The following is a 16,885-nucleotide window of genomic DNA, read 5'->3' as shown; positions in this document are numbered from 1 at the left end:
CAAGTCGAAGCCAGGTACTTGAGGAACAAGTCGAAGCCAGGTACTTGAGGAACAAGTCGAAGCCAGGTACTTGAGGAACAAGTCGAAGCCAGGTACTTGAGGAACAAGTCGAAGCCAGGTACTTGAGGAACAAGTCGAAGCCAGGTACTTGAGGAACAAGTCGAAGCCAGGTACTTGAGGAACAAGTCGAAGCCAGGTACTTGAGGAACAAGTCGAAGCCAGGTACTTGAGGAACAAGTCGAAGCCAGGTACTTGAGGAACAAGTCGAAGCCAGGTACTTGAGGAACAAGTCGAAGCCAGGTACTTGAGGAACAAGTCGAAGCCAGGTACTAGAGGAACAAGTCGAAGCCAGGTTGACTCAAGACTGGGCTATGGGGAGGATGCAGCAACTCTTTCCACCCATATTCACAGTTTTTGGCTACAACACTGGCAACATGCGTGCAAGCATTGCTGTGGAGAATTAGTGGCCCAGCTTCAAGCAGCAACTGAGGTCGGATTTCGTGCACTTTCTGCCCAAGTTCTGCATGAAGTTACAATAATACACTGCTGTGACACTTATTCCATACGGGACTATCTGTCATTATGATTCTTGGTGATCGTATGCAAAAATTATTTAGTTGAGCTTTGACTAAGCATGTCTAAATTTTTTTAGGACTTTGAGAATCTGAAGCTCTTCACCTGGACTGATTTCAGCTCTGGTTCAACATCTCCGTAATCCACATTTAATCAAAAACTCTCATCCTTCATGGTAAAATCATCATTTGAGCAAGGTTTCAATGTGCAGACATTTCAGCTATTCTTCAGTAGTCAGTGTGTGACATCTCTTAGAAATTTTTCTTCTTCAAATCATTTGTCAGAATACGGAATAGTAATTTTGATCGGGGGGAGGGGGGGGGGATTCCCATAGCTTCAGAGAGTTCCTCAGAAGTTGCACTGCAATCTTCAAGAACATCTGCCACAAGTTTTAGATTTCAGTCATCTGTTGACTTTTTGGCCTTCCGAGTCCGATTATTGTCTATGCTCATACAACCATCACAAAAATGATTAAGCCAATGTGAAACTGTACTACCGTCCACTGTAAACTTTGGAGTTCTGCAGGGTTTTTGCCATTTAAAGTTTCAATCTTTATGTACGGCCTCCAGTCTTCAACAGCCACCATACCCGAGACCCCTACAGAGTCCATTTCTATCTCACCAATTTAATGAGTATACAGCGCACAAAAAACATGCCTGTCCCTCAAGCTCCCAAAAGACAAGTTTCTTTCACCTTTCTAATATGAAAGTTCATATTGCAACCAAGCCTTTAAATTCATTCACATTTTTATACAGCATGCCATATTTGATATCCGTTCCCCTCTGCCAGCATAAACACTAACAGTTTCACACATATGCAGAGGTCTGAGCATATAAATTATCTTTACAAAAAGAAAGCCATGTACCTGACACTTTGGAAGCAGCCCCTTATCAAGCATGCAAAGCAGTGTCATCTAGACAGACTTGAGTAACTTGCAACCATATACGGCTTTCAACTGAGCAATGTCTACACCAGCCAATTGAAAAACCTGGAAATGACAATTCCAGACTTAATAGCACTGTTCACCTGCAATGCTGCACCTGATTCTGGTTCTGAGCCACCCACTGGTGGAACAATCTTACACAAGCACACATGAAATTTAAGACAAATACAGCCTTTGTTCAATTGTGAGCTTAAATTTTTAACTTCTACACACAAAACCCACTGACAGCAACATCTCAAAATTTCTGTACATTTCTCCTCACTACACCAGTCATTCAGATGCTGTACACAGATCCTGCAAACTGTTAGGCTGAAGCAACTATAAAAGGCTGTACACCAAATTTATTCATATATTAGTTATGTACACTTGTGCTTAGCCCTTATTTAACAAACCTGGAGACGTCTTATCAGTTTTTCTGTAAAAACTTTTATGCATAACTGTTTAACCTCATTGTTGCCAGATAAATTCCACTGCACCAATGGTTGCAGAGCAGTGTGGTAAGTACCTGCATTACTTTACCACAGATTCTAGAACTGTACAAGCAAAGGCCACTTAGTACAGTGCTGGTGCTGTGGATATAAGCCATTCACATTCATTTAATTAAGGCGACATGATTAGAGAAAAATTTGAATCTACAAATTCCTTCGTAACAGACGAGTGTTTAGTGCAGTGCGCAGCATTGCATATCTAACAAAAGAGACCACCATGCTGCTGTCACAGGGTGCTCAATTATCTAAATAAATCTACTTATTAAGAATTACAAATGACCTTCACCATGAATATTCAGTATCTGATATAAACACATGGCCAACTTACCTGTTCTCCTTTGCGGGTGATGACTAATGCCAACACACTTAGGTTTGCATCAACAATGCACCCACGAACCGATTTACGCTTTCTTTCACCATCCCGCCTCGGGCGGTAACATGAATGACCCTTTGACAACAAGAGGCGCACTCTACCTGTAATTTGTCAAAGCTTTAATGAAGATCTATTCAACAAACAACATGCACAAAGATGTCCAAATCTTTAATATTTCACACTAAGTAACATTTTCACCAAATGCACTCATTAAGCCACAAAGTCCCAAGTTGTTATTTTGACAGAAACTTTAAATTCTGGGTACACTCTTGCAACTTTAGAGCAGACGACTGAAAAAACAGAATCTCACATCTGCTTCAGCACTGATAGCCATTTGGCTTCTAGGTACCACCAAGCCCTGCATTTGTAGTCAGACTGTCAGGCTTTGTACAACTGTGTAGCCTACAGCTTTCAGTCTGACCTACTTTGCTTAGGCATCACTATCAAAATGGATTACTTTAGTGATCCTGGGTCTGACAGTTTAGTGGCTCAAAATTGTAGAAGAATGTGATACTACTACATTGGAGACTACTGACACCAGTTTGAAATACGTCTAAATGCTTGCCAGTGGTATGTGAACTCCCTCTATCGTGCTCCAACCAGCTCCTCGAAGATTTCCATTAACAATGTGGGATATGCTGGCTTCACATCTACACAGAAAGTAAAAAGTAAACTTCCAGGATACTTTAATTACCAGTGCACAAGTATAATTCAACTTTATCAACTAACACCAAGTTTTAACTCATTTTGAGCTTTAAAAGCTACCTATGTTGATACAGGACAATTCTGTGATGATACAGAAGGACGAAGATGGGTTGCCAGCATTCCCAAAATTTTTTAGAAAAAGTAATGTACAGTCAGTTTTATAACCATCTTATCTCAAATAACATATTGTCAAAGTCACAGTTTGTGATTTATAAAAGGTTCTGATATTGACAAGGCTATCTACACCAACAGTGAAAATGTGCTTAATTCATTAGACAAAAAATTGCAGGCAACTGGTATATTTTGTGATCTGTCAAAGGCATTTGACTGTGTAAATCACAATATCCTTTTAAGTAAATTAGAATATTATAGTGTAACAGGAAATGCTGCAAAATGGTTCAAATCTTATATCTCTGACAGGAAACAAAGGGTGTTATTAGAAAACAGACATGTATCAATCTATCAGGCATCATCCAACTGGGAACTAATTACATGTGGGGTCCCACAAGGTTCCATTTTGGGGCCCTTACCTTTTCTTGCGTATATCAATGACCTTTCATCAGTAACATTACCAGATGCCAAGTTCTTTTTGTTTGCCGATGATACAAACATTGCAATAAATAGCAAATCAAGTGTAGTCTTAGAAAGCTCAGCTAATAAAATATTTGTGGACATTAATCACTGGTTCCTAGCCAATTCCTTGTCACTAAACTTTGAAAAACACACTACATGCAGTTCAGAACTTTTAAGAGGTGTCCCACGAGTATATTTCTAACATACGATGACAAGAAGATAGAAGAAGTGGACAGTGTTAAATTCTTGGAATTACAGCTACATAAATTCAACTGGGAGGAGCACACGACAGAACTGCTGTAGCGTCTTAAAAAATCTCTGTTTGCAATGTGAATTTTGTCAGATAGAGGATATAAAAATGAAAGATCTGGCATACTTTGCTTACTTTCATTCCATATTGTCCTATGGGATTATTTTTTGGGGTAATTCATCAAGCCAAGCTAAAGTTTTCCAGGCACAAAAACATGTAGTAAGAGATGTGGTGTGAACTCAAGAACATCCTGCAGAAGCCTGTTTAGGGAACAAGGGATACTAACTACTGCTTCCCAGTATATTTATTCCTTAATGAAATTTGTCATCAAAAATATATCACCTTTTCAAACCAACAGCTCAATTCATGGAATCAATACTAGAAATAAGAATAATCTTCACAAGGATTTAAAGTCACTTAGTCTTGTACAAAAAGGTGTGCATTATTCAGGAACACACATTTTCAATAACTTGCCAGCAGCCATAAAAAGCTTAACAACCAATGAAATTCAGTTTAAGAGAAGCCTAAAGGATTTATTGATTGCCAACTCCTCCTACTCCATTGATGAATTTCTCAGTAAAACCTCTGCACAATTTCAGTGCAGTAATGTGTTCATTGTAAATAAGTATTGTAGTTTTATTACATGTTTATTACCTTATAAATAAACTTTTTAATTTTAAATTCAGTGCATTAGTATTTGTAAAATGACTTTCATATAGTGTTCATTAAAAAATGATTATCATTCCACTTGGGACCTGTGGAATGGTACATTAGCTTATTTGTTTTAGTTGTAAATATTTGTCATGTATTATTGTTTTTCTGACATGTTCCACATCCTGGAGGACCTCCTCACTACGGATCAATTTGAATGAAAGTAAATCTAATCTAAGCTAATCAACTCCTGGTAAGACTGGTCCAAAAAGAGTCAAGTTATAAGCAAAAATCTTTTATACCTCTGATCACAAACCACCACTACTGCAAGCTCTTTGTTTTCCATATTTTGGGAGGAGGTAGTATGGACCAAACACAAAAATTAGTAAACATGGACTTTAGAGTGGATATTTACAAACTATGACCACTTTTTCCATCTTTGCACTTTGAAACCTCTTCTGCTGAAGAAGTGCCCATAGCTCTGAAGATATGCTTAAACCCATGTTTGCTAGACAGTTTCTTGTTTTGGCCCATACTACCTCCTCCCAAAATATTCAAAGCAAAGAGCTAGCAGTAAAAGTGCCCAGGAAGATTTTCACACCTAACTTTCAACTGTCATTTCTGGACCAGTGTCCCTCATCCTTCATAATCACTGAGGGAACCCTCTGAGCAGCCATAGCGTACGGATCTCCGTGCCAGCACGTTCACAGGAGCTCAGTCCGTCAGTTCACCTGATGATGGCGACATGTATGATCACCAAAATATTGTGCCCGTTTGACACTGCAGACCGGCAGTACACCCGTGGATATTTTGATGTTTATTATTGTTTGTGGCTTCCAATTTCTGTTCCGTAGTGAACAATCAGGGCTGCTTCAAATTTTAAAAACATTTGTTCTTTCACTAGAACAGCTAATATCTTATAAGAGTGAAAAAGGAAAATCTCAGCATAAGTTAGTGAATGAGTTTAATTGTGGAAATAGTCAAATACAGAATACAACTGCAAATTGCCCAGGTATGTTACAGAACAGGACAATGTTAACTAAACTGGAGGGTGATAAGCACACAGGGGACAAAATGGTGAAACAAAGATTAATGATCAGAAAGTGTTAACATCTGCTGTGAAAATGAAGAACCACTAGTAATACAAACAGCAAATCATCCACAGGTTTCAAAAACAATGCCATTTCCTCCTATGGTGTCTCTTGACATGCAAATAATCGATGTGATATTTTTCATTCTTGTCTGAATAACAAAGAAATGAGCAGAAACGTACAATCACATTTTTTGTAGATAGTGCACCATGTCATTGCTGTAAGAAGTTCTTAAATGTGTAAGTAATTTTTTTTCTGCCAACACCTGTTATCTTTCATACCTAAAACTGCAGCATTAAATGAAACAGTTGCCAAGAATGTAATCATATTTTATCCATCTAATTATTGCTTGAAAATTATATGCTAATTTGGCCAAAACCAGATGCTACAAAAACAGTCCATAGGCATAGGCTTCAGTTATTCACTGTCTAATGCTTGTAAAACTGTAATGGAAATATCATTCGTAGTCACATGGAGGTGCAGATTCCTCACACAGGATCACAGGTGTGAAATTCAGTAGTCTAGCGTGTCTAGGCAATACCAGTGTTCATGTTAGCCACTCACCATGTAGAGCGACTGAATGCCTAATGCACAAAGGCTGTCATAAAGGATGAATTAGTCTAGCATACAGGTATATCAAATAGTGTCTCAAATTGCCCAGTTATGTTTTACGGGAATAAATCAAATGATTTATCATTATGAGGTGTGTAGTTCCCAGATGTGGTTTCCAGCTTATGAAAAATCTAAGAAGACTATGAGCAGTTTTAGATAATGCCCCAAATCGTTTGGAGGCCTAACACTGGCAACAAGAAAATATATTATTCAGTGGTTGAAAAAAACATGATGATGATCACCACCACCACCACCACCACCACCACCACCACCACCACCACCAGGCTGCCTTGACTGTCATTCCACCAAGCTGTTTGCTTCATCCTACTTTTACACACTACTGTTCCAAGACATTCTTTAGCCACTTCTAGTACTGTGTCCCTGTACCTTGTCCATTCCTTTTCCAATGACTGTAATTGACTACATTCAACTAACTGGTACCTTTCTGAGATCACTTATGTACTTGTGCCTGATTTCCTTATCCTGAAGTTTCTCGACTCTTATCCACCTACATATGGACCTGACCTCCTGCACTTTCAGCCTCACAATACCAATTTCACTGCAGCTTAAATAGTGATCAGTGTCATCAAAGAATCCCCTGAATACATGTGTGTCCCTCACCACCTTCCTGAATTCCTGATCTGTTATTATATAGTCAATGACAAATCTGGTTCCCTGCCTTCCCAAGTATACTGGTGAATGTTCTTATGTTTAAAAAAGGAGTTTGTGATTACTAAGCCCATACAGGCATAGAAATTCAAGAGTTGTTTCCCGTTCCTGTTGGCCTCCACAGCCTCTCCAAATTTACCCATATCCTTTTCATACCCTTCTGTTCGATTTCCAATCCTGGCATTAAAATCACCGATGAGCAGAACACTGTCCTTGTCCTTTATTCTAACAACTACATCACTGAGTGTGTCATAAAAACTATCCATCCTATCTTGATCTGTCCCTTCACAATGCAAATATACTAACACAATCATTTTCTTGCTAGACACTGTCAAATCTATCCACATCAGTCATTCGTTTACATACCTTATTGCAACTACGCTGGGTTCCATTTCTTTCCTGATTTAAAGCCCTACACCCCATTGTGCTATTCCTGCTTTGACTCCTGACAGGTAGACCTTGCAATCTCCCACTTCCTCTTCTTTCTCACCCCTTACCTGAATGTCACTAACAGCTAAATCATCCAACCCATCTTACTTGCAGCCACTGCCAGCTCTACATTCTTCCCTTAGTAGCCCCCATTGATATTAATAGCTCCCCATCTCATTACCATTCGTTTGCCGAGTCCTATCTTAGGAGTCCCTGGTTTGTCAATTAGAGGTGGGACTCCGTCACGTCCAAAGGTCTTAGACATTTTGCTCCGATTGTTGCCAGCATCATATTTAAAGTACCAGGGAAGTGGGTTGCTAGCCTTACTTGCCCCAGGTCTCATCGAGTTTTACCCCTAACAGATGAGGGACTAACCAGTGGATTTGGTAGTCTTTGCCGTCTGAGCACAAAGGTGACCACAACTCACAATATGATGCCCAGCCTTATTCCAAAGCAACTTGTATCCCGACTGTCAGGACCACTTACTTGGCCACTCATATGTTGCCCGTGGTTATGAACTAGGACAGAACAGGAACCCACCACGATGAACCACAAAAACATGATCTCTAATACAATTTGAAATTATGGTGCCAAGAAAACAATTTTCCTCATACACCACTGAAGAGACTGCTGAAAGGCAGGCAACAGGCATGAAATAGTTCAGCTTCATCATTGTCACTAACACCATTGAAGGTGTGCGTACAAATAAATTACAATGCTGCAGACTATTCACTATCTCTCATAAAGCAGATATTGTGGAAGGTGTCGGTGAAGTGAGACCTGGAAGATAACTAAAACAGCACTGCAGTTGTCAGAGTCAGAGAGCCTAAAACTATGGTGGTGTTTACAACTAGCTGTGGTGGGGGACAACAGTGAGGTCGTCAGTCCCATCAGATTAGGAAAGGATGGGAAAGTGAGTCAGCCATATCCTTTCAAAGGAACCACCCTGGGCATTTGCCTGAAATGATTTAGGGAAATCACAGAAAACCTAAATCAGGATGGCCGGACACAGGTTTGGACCGCAGTCCTCCCAAATGCGAACCCAATGTGTTAACCTCGGCGCCACACTGCTCAGTGGAAGACTGAAAAAAATTAATTACACACTAGGGAGAGAGCAGTGATAGGTCAAACAGCACAAAAGAAAAATAGCCAAAATCAATTTCTGAGATTGTTTTCTCCATTAATGTAACTGCATCACCCAGGAATTAAGAAAGTGTGTCAGATGTGTAATATGCCAAATCATTACAATGTAAGTTTTTTTCAGAATATAACAACTCAATGAAATCATTGTAACCAGAACCAGTTAATAATGCAAATATTCAATGGAAACTATTGTTCAGCACTGTCACAAAAGTAGTTCACATCTACACTTTGAAGTATCACAAGCAGCTTCTGTGTTATTGTCCTCCCCCCCCCCCCCCCCCCGAGTATGCAAATAGTAACGACCTGGCAAGAGCCGTCACAACTCACATTCTGTAACAGTCACCAGAACTGTCTATGTCACTTGTGTCCCTGACTATTTAAGAAGGTAATAACCAACTTCAAAACACTCAATTTCATTCATTTATGGAGTTTAGGGCTGCCCTAGTAAATAATCCCCAAAGATACTACCAACAAAATACGTTGAGAAATGAGAGACACTGAAAACCTGCAGTAATGGCCAAAAGGTGTTGCAGAGATGGAAAACAGCACAGCGGCTGAGGAACAGCTAACTGCACAGAAGCACATAGTACACTAGTGCAGGAAGGGGGGAGGAACTGCAGTATCTGACAATGTCCCCCACCCCCCTCATGAAACTAAACATATGGTCCAACAACAAATTGTTTGCAATATGCTAGAAAATGAAAGCTACAAGAGAAGTCAATCCGCAAACTATTTTTAATCAGCGAATTTGCCGCACTATGGATACATGCTGTAACTGAGAAGGAGCTAAAATTTCTCAGCCAAGTGGAAATTGAAAATTTAACAATATACAAATACATCAATAGTGAAGCCAATTTAATGAACAAAGCTGTTACTGCCTGGAAAAATGGTATCTTAGCAGGCTGGACTGCATAATTAAAGCATGACAACACTAATTCAGACCACTTTTCAAAAGCTATGTAATTTCTGCACTAAAGTCTAGATCACTGACAGTAGCAATCACTACAGTGCTACTGCTCAAAGGCTGGCAATGCATTAGTTTAACATAACCAATGGGATGATTCTTTGACATAACCAATGACAGGTGAGAAAGGCACTGTATTTCTAGCATCAAAATTGAAACTGCTCTTTGTTGGTGTATTAATTTCAAGAGATATTTTGAGATTATGACAGCAAGTGCTCCAATGTGTACAAGTTAACTGATTTAGCCGTGCACAGTGACACTGTCCATTGGTGCGTATCTCTTTGACTAATTGCAGAGACAAAAATATAGTAAATGTGGCAGTGAAATTAACAGTCAAACATTTGTGTGGACTGAATCATCTGAAAGTGCATCAAAAGCCACTTTGAGGAAGTGGGTCAATGTTTTTCAATTCAATTAAGTCGCACATTAAATACACTAATGAACATTGATCCACTAAACTTCTCCAATCAAGTAATTAAAAACGTTGATCCACTTAGCATGCTCATGCGGATCAATTGTGCAGCAAAAGAGCAGAAAAATATTTCACTTTTTCGAACATCATGGATTGCAACCCTGTCCTTGGCATGCAGATACTTCCACATTTCAGACAGCTACTACTCAAAGAGCAATTAAATTTTTAATCCTCGTTTACAGCAACGTTTTGCCATTCCTTCTCAACGTTATTACTTCCAAACAGGTCTGCCTTCTCCTCGCATTGGCTGCTTAGCACAAACAGCTAATCTTTTGCTCCCATCATACCTTACTGGCAACATTCCTGCAACTTACATATTTCGGCAAATTTACATTTCTTCCACGAACACCTGATTTGGCACAATTTATTAGTGTCACACTGAAATCAACATTCTGCAGCACCCTTAAATCACCAAGGGACCTACTATCCCACACACAAAATCACTGGCAGCTGCCTGTGTGTGGTGTACACAGTCACTGCACTTGGTCATATTAGAATATATAAAACTGACATAAATTAATCCACTTGAGCATATGTACACCAAAAATTATTACAAACTACTTTATATTCTGGGCAACCACAGTTCTTGTACAGCTGGTAAAACTGTTTATTAAAACACTACCAGTTTCGCAGCTTTAAGCCGCATCAGGTGAACATGGTAAAAAGCCAAGTACAGTGTCATTGCATCGTGTGAAATATACTAAACATCGAAAGATCATAGGCATACCCATCGCTCAAAGTCAAAATTTACTATTCAGAGAATATCGTCAATAGCATGGCACGCAAAAAGGTACAGACATGCCCCATTCTTTAAAATTTATCTGCATCCAAAAAGTTAGCAGACACTTTTGTAAAAAAGGCCAGATTGGCAATAAAGAATTGTAACATAACATGATTAGTCCCAGCACACACAAGTTACTATGTGGGAAGAAGCAAGTGCAGTGTCATATCAGTGTGACACTAGGGCAACTGTGCTGGGCAAGGCAAAAGTGGCCCACACTAACAAAGAGACTAGCTGGCTGGCAGAACAGAAGCTATCCATGTAGATAGTAGGTTCGTTTGAGCAGTTACCAGACATCGCCAGACAACAGGCTGTACTGCGAATGCGCAGCTACGATGACATAGGCAGCCCGTGCTTGGTGCTTGCTCTGCTCATACACTTGTCACATTTCTGGTGGAATTTCGTGCGTGGTGGGGCATCACGTGATGATGTGCAGCCCTGCGGCATGTTGAGAGGACATACAGTTGTACTTAGAGCAATTGTTTTATCATATCCCACCCAGATAAAGGATGCAAATGAAGTAGTTCTTGGCAAAATATCATTTTCAAATTAGACTACAGCTTGGGGTGAATTTGACAGATTTTTTTTAAATTCGTACTCTGTAATATTGTTATGTAGCATTTCCAAAATGTTTACATCTATACACAGCACTGCAAAAAGCTAGTAGGATGGAACAGAAATTTCTTGGGAAAAAGAGAGAGAGAGGGGGGGGGGGACAACAGTTTCTTGTATAGCTTACACCGGAATAAAGGACAATAAATTTCATTATTATTTCAAAATGTGCAAAAAATTAACAAGGTTTTCTGTGAGGCAAAGAAACTGTACAACTGACAGTTTCTATTCTACTCTGGGATTAAATATGAAGCCATGTTCGGAGTTAAAATGATAACACACCATATGCTGCCCGTCTACAATTTACCATAGAATAGCATTCTATTAATTTAAGACGTAAACACAAATTAAGAAAACTTCAGGCCTAGAGGAAGTTTTAGACAAGATCGAAAAACAATTTCACAGAAGGCAAATTTGTAAAATTCTGCAACTGCTGTCCTCATATTTGAAACAAAATATTTAGCTTAAAACTATGGAAATACGGAAGCGTCCGATCCCGCCCATCTGCTTTGACCCATGATGTCACAAATATGGCCGAAACCACCATAAGCCAAGATTCCAATATGGCCATACAGTCGTTATACACATTACGAGGACGAAAATAAATCGAAAAACACAAGTTGCACAAAAAGCCTAGTGACACTAACGGAACAAGTGCGGGAAATAGGAGGTTTTTGGGTGGGGACAAACTAACTATAACCAAATTTAGACACCTACCCCCATACAAAACCCCGCAAAACTACAAAAGAAACCCATCACAAAACTCCCCAAATACCACTAAACACAATATCTGGAATTGGACACTTCCCTTGACCTATATAGCTCAACAGCAGCTCCCAATCTCGTAAATTGGGATCGAACACTTCCCTTAACCTATATAGCTGAAAAACATCTCCCGATACCAATACCAACATTCACAGCCACACATTGGGATCGAACACTTCCTTTGACCTGTTATCCTTACGACATCTCCACATACAGCTGTCCATGGTACGAGACACCGGAACTTTAAGCAAGCCTCATTTCTTCACGACATACTGAACACTTCACGACTTCATTCAAAAATCCGAATAGTTGAAATTTTATTAGAGACAACACACTGTCCGCCACCACAGCCGACAACCGAAAACTGTCAGTCATATCCATACCTACCAGACAAAAAAAAAATTTACCAAAACTCACACACGCCACACTAGCGAACTAAACCAAAAACATCACCTAACACCACCAGAGAGCACCACCGATCGCAACAAAACGACACCTACAAACACACCACTCTCACAAACTAAATTCCGCGCCGTCTTGACGTGACACACCACAACAGCCTTACGTCACGGGCCAAAGCCGACGGGTGGGATCAGACGCTTCGGTCAACCCAAAACTACTGACCAATTGTGCCTACTCAGTCAGCTTCAAGTAAATGTTTACGTATGTTCGCACATATATAGCATTAAGAGATCTTACAGTGTCAGTGTAATAAAATTCGCCGACACGGAAGTTCGGGCTGTAGAGAAGCACTATCACACGCACTTGTTCAGAGAAGCTGTAGAAATACAAAAGCACGCGAACAGTTTGAACAAGAAAGAAGAAAGCCTTAAGGTAAACGGATCCTGGCTTCCCGTAATGCAGCGAATGACCGTCGCAGGTAGCAAGAGGAGACCCGCACCGGAAATGAACGCGGAGAAGCCCTCTGACGTTGGCGCGCCAGGTACATATAGTCTGTGGCCACGAGATCGGCTCCAGTTCACCACCGGCAATGGAGGGTGAAGCTTTGACAATGCCAGCCACTCGTGCTGGCGAAACATCAGAAAAATCATTAGATGAACGTTGGCCGAAGAACCCGAGACAGAAGCCAATAGGCAGTATGTCAAGATCTCTAACACCTGGTGGCACTGCGGGAACATGGAAGTACACTCAGAAACATTGAAAGTAACGTACCCATAAGGAAGATGTTCTCCATTAACATCAAACCTACATGATGGCCACAGCAACACAAGCCCTTAAGAAAATTTAAAAAAGAAAGCCATATTTTGAATATATTAGAGGAAGCGGAAATTTTTAGACAAAAAAGAAAATGCACAGTTCACACTGAATAATCAATCTGTATTCATGCACCATAACATTTTGGCTAATTTTGCTTGGTTATAAGATTCGGTGCTAGTATGTAACAAAATTCTGTACTCCTCTCACTTGTGAAGGCAGCAACCCAGCATTCCTAGTCTAATGACATCAGCTTCAAGCTAGTCTGTTCGTGCGTACCGCTTTTGCCTTGCCCTGATGTCAAAATGGCTCTGAGCACTATGGGACTTAACATCTGAGGTCATCAGTCCCCTAGAACTTAGAACTAGGCCTACTTAAGCCTTACTAACCTAAGAACATCACACACATCCATGCCCGAAGCTGCCCTGATGTCACATTTAACATTTTAGTGTCTGCTCACTATAAAATACCTTCTTTTTACATGCAGGCAAATTTTACCTTTCGTTCATCACAGTATTGATGATATTCTCTGAATAGTTAACTATGACTAGGAGCAATGGATGTGGCTTTGATCTTTTAACACTAAGTATATTTTAGACATTCCTTTACTTTTAATATTCACATGATGGGATGACACACACTGTACTTTGCTTTTTACCATGTAGGTTCACCTGATTCAGCTTAAAGCCATAAAACTATTGTGCTTTAATAAAAAAAATTCCCAGCTGTAAGCAGAGTTCTACCTAACACGAAAATTATTAGCAAAAGCATAACCATACACATTAAAATGCCAAACATTATAACACCACCTATTTCCCAACACACAGAATAAACTATAAAATACAACATCTTATGTTAATATCTGAATTGCGCCTGTCTACAGTATGTGTCTTTACAAGTAACAATATCTTTCCCTACATTATTTGATATTCCTGCCTGGAGTCTTCAGTGTTTGATTTCGAAAAGGGAGAAGTTGAAAGGAATGTTTTACAGGACCCCTCAAATATCTAATTCTTAGACTGGCATAATTTAGACTATAGTGTAATTTAAATCATGGTGCCTTAAGCACCTTTCGTCACACTTTAATGATCAATTCTCATTTAATGTGCACTTTCTTCATAGACATGACAAGTCATTTTTTTACCATAAGCGAAACAACTTAAAGCTTAGGTAACTTCAAACCCAGTTACACAATTTCCTTTCTAAAACTACTTCATAAATATACTTTATTTTACATTAACATCCATTTCAGAACTACCTTAACTGCTCGACTAGCATCTTCAGGTTTGCAAATATTGAACACTGGGAAGCAAAACAACAGTTACTACAGAAATGATGACCAATAAGGTACTATAGTGGTCAACTGTAAGGTGCCAATTTAAAATGGTGTAAAGAGATTTTAATTGCACGATTTCCTACATGCCATCAATCCTAGCTCTGAATATATAGGCATTTCATTGACCGCATTTCGGAACTAGCAATATTAACATATGTCTACGTATGTCCTGATTTTGGAACTGAATGTGGAGTTATTATGAACAAAGTAATAATTATCCGATAATTTGGGACCCCATTACACAAGGATAGAACGATACGAATGACAGTTACACAGAAAACTAGTCTTACTCTCCACACAAGTGGTATTTGTAAACATTACATACACCAAATTACTCTTAAAAATCCCTGCACACGAAATAAACATAACGCTGTTGTAAACATTAATGCACCGTTCCTCTAAGCTGTACCGGATCACAAACAATTCTCTACTGTTCTGAAAAACATCTCACACTTCAAGTACTCTCATGTCGGCAACGATATACAGCAACTTCAATCAAATGCAACACAAAACATGAACTGATAATTACCATTTGTTAAAATTCCTTGTTTCATTGGGAAACCTTGCTTGTCATTTCCACCAGAAATACGCACTATATAACCTTTCCACTCATCTCCAAGTGCATCTGCTTCAACTTCTGCTCCCATTCGCTTTTCATAAAAAATTCTAAGCTTGTGTTCATCGGTAACTTCGAACAATTTCTGGCACCCAGTGCCAGGGTAAGACACGTTAAGCTGCAAAAGAAAACAGTTATTGATACTTCCATCAGCTACAGCACATGTACCAAACACACGGTGTGCGTGTATAATCCACAACATCGTAAATCATCGTCAATTAAATTGTAAATATAAATCAAATTTCTATATCAGATACCACATATTATCCGCTGTATAACAATATTTTAGGTCATTTTGGGTAACTTCATAAAGAAATACCTTCATGGCAACGACATTAACTTCCTCCTCGCCACGAACCGATTAGAAAGAAAGCACTATGGCTGCTCCGGAAGTACAGCTACTCGCTATATCAAAGTTTCTGTTTGACGATCATCAAAGACGGCACATCCATCTCATTGGCGCCATATGTTTTTCAAAGATTGTCACACGAATTACAAATTTGGATCACGCGTCCCGCCCACACAGTTGCCCAATATACACACCAAATTTGTGCATATAAATCGTTGTATCAACCAGAAACTTGCACGGATATAAGATGTGAGCAACCTGGGAGATGGTGTTGTTGGCCTGAGCAACAATGTTCAAATAAGTCGCGCAAAACATATCTACGTACATAAATTGTGACATTTGAGGACTGCAAATAAGTCACAAGCGTGAAACGCGAAAAGCCGTTAGAGGCAACTACTTACCGAGTCTAGTGTTCTTCGTTTTTTTCATAGATAATGAAATTTAAAATTACTGACATGCATCACTGCTCTAGAGGACTCATTGCTGAATTTGTTGAAATATTCGGTTGGTGCATAACTTCGTTCCAACGGCATCGCAGCAGTAGTAACACCGCTTCCTATCAGAATACCGAGCTAAGGACTGTCGGACTTGGCGAACACTTGGATGGGCGACCATCCTGTCTGTTGAGTGCTCTTGGCAAGTGGGGTGCACTCAGGCATTGTGAGGCCAACTGAGGAGCTTCTTGATTGATAAGTAGCGGCTCTGGTCACGAAAGCTGACAACGGCCGAGGGAGTGGTATGCTGGCCACATGCCTCTTCATATCTGCAACCAGTGACGCATGTGGGCTGAAGATGAGGCCTTCAAGTCCTATTTGGACGGAGTTTAGGAGCACACGATCGTAGCTTCTTTGTTGCATGTTGGTATTCCGGCCGCTATGGGTTTATTAATCGATTTCCATATTTTATTTGTGGTTCAGTGTTGCTATTTGAATTCACATATTGTCGTTTGTCATTTGAAGGTAGTGAGTGGAGCTGTGGACACTAGAAAATGGAGTGCGAAGTGGAGAATACCCAACATTTCCTACATATTCTTCTGTTTGAGTTCAACAGAGGGGTGACAACAGATAAAACAGCCAGAAACATTTGTGTTGTGTGTGGGGATAATGTCACTGGACGGAGCATGCCTAGAAAATGATTTTCTTGTTTTGAGGAGGATTGTTTTGACATTAGTCACTCTGCATGTTCAGGAAGACCTTCGGAGTTGGATGATGATCGTTTACCTCTTTAATACACAAAGATCAGCGTAAGTGAACTTGAGAACTGGCAACTGTGATC

The 16,885-nt window shown here is 39.8% G+C and overlaps 1 protein-coding gene across 1 annotated transcript in view; it reads right to left on the bottom strand.

Annotated features, from left to right (window-relative positions):
• Window positions 1–15,736, bottom strand: part of LOC126198534 (40S ribosomal protein S6) — a 28,234-nt gene extending 12,498 nt beyond the window's left edge. Inside the window, exons 1-3 of the mRNA XM_049934932.1 lie at window positions 15,581–15,736; window positions 15,175–15,379; window positions 2,333–2,478 (exon numbers count right to left, since the gene is read on the bottom strand). Of these exons, the coding sequence (XP_049790889.1) occupies window positions 2,333–2,478; window positions 15,175–15,379; window positions 15,581–15,586 (357 nt within the window). The 5' untranslated portion in view covers window positions 15,587–15,736. The remainder of the gene's footprint in view (window positions 1–2,332; window positions 2,479–15,174; window positions 15,380–15,580) is intronic.
• Window positions 15,737–16,885: the final 1,149 nt, after the last annotated feature.

This window comes from Schistocerca nitens, chromosome 8 (assembly GCF_023898315.1).
Source record: "Schistocerca nitens isolate TAMUIC-IGC-003100 chromosome 8, iqSchNite1.1, whole genome shotgun sequence".
Lineage (NCBI taxonomy): Eukaryota > Metazoa > Arthropoda > Insecta > Orthoptera > Acrididae > Schistocerca > Schistocerca nitens.
This window is presented reverse-complemented; position numbering and strand designations above follow the sequence as displayed.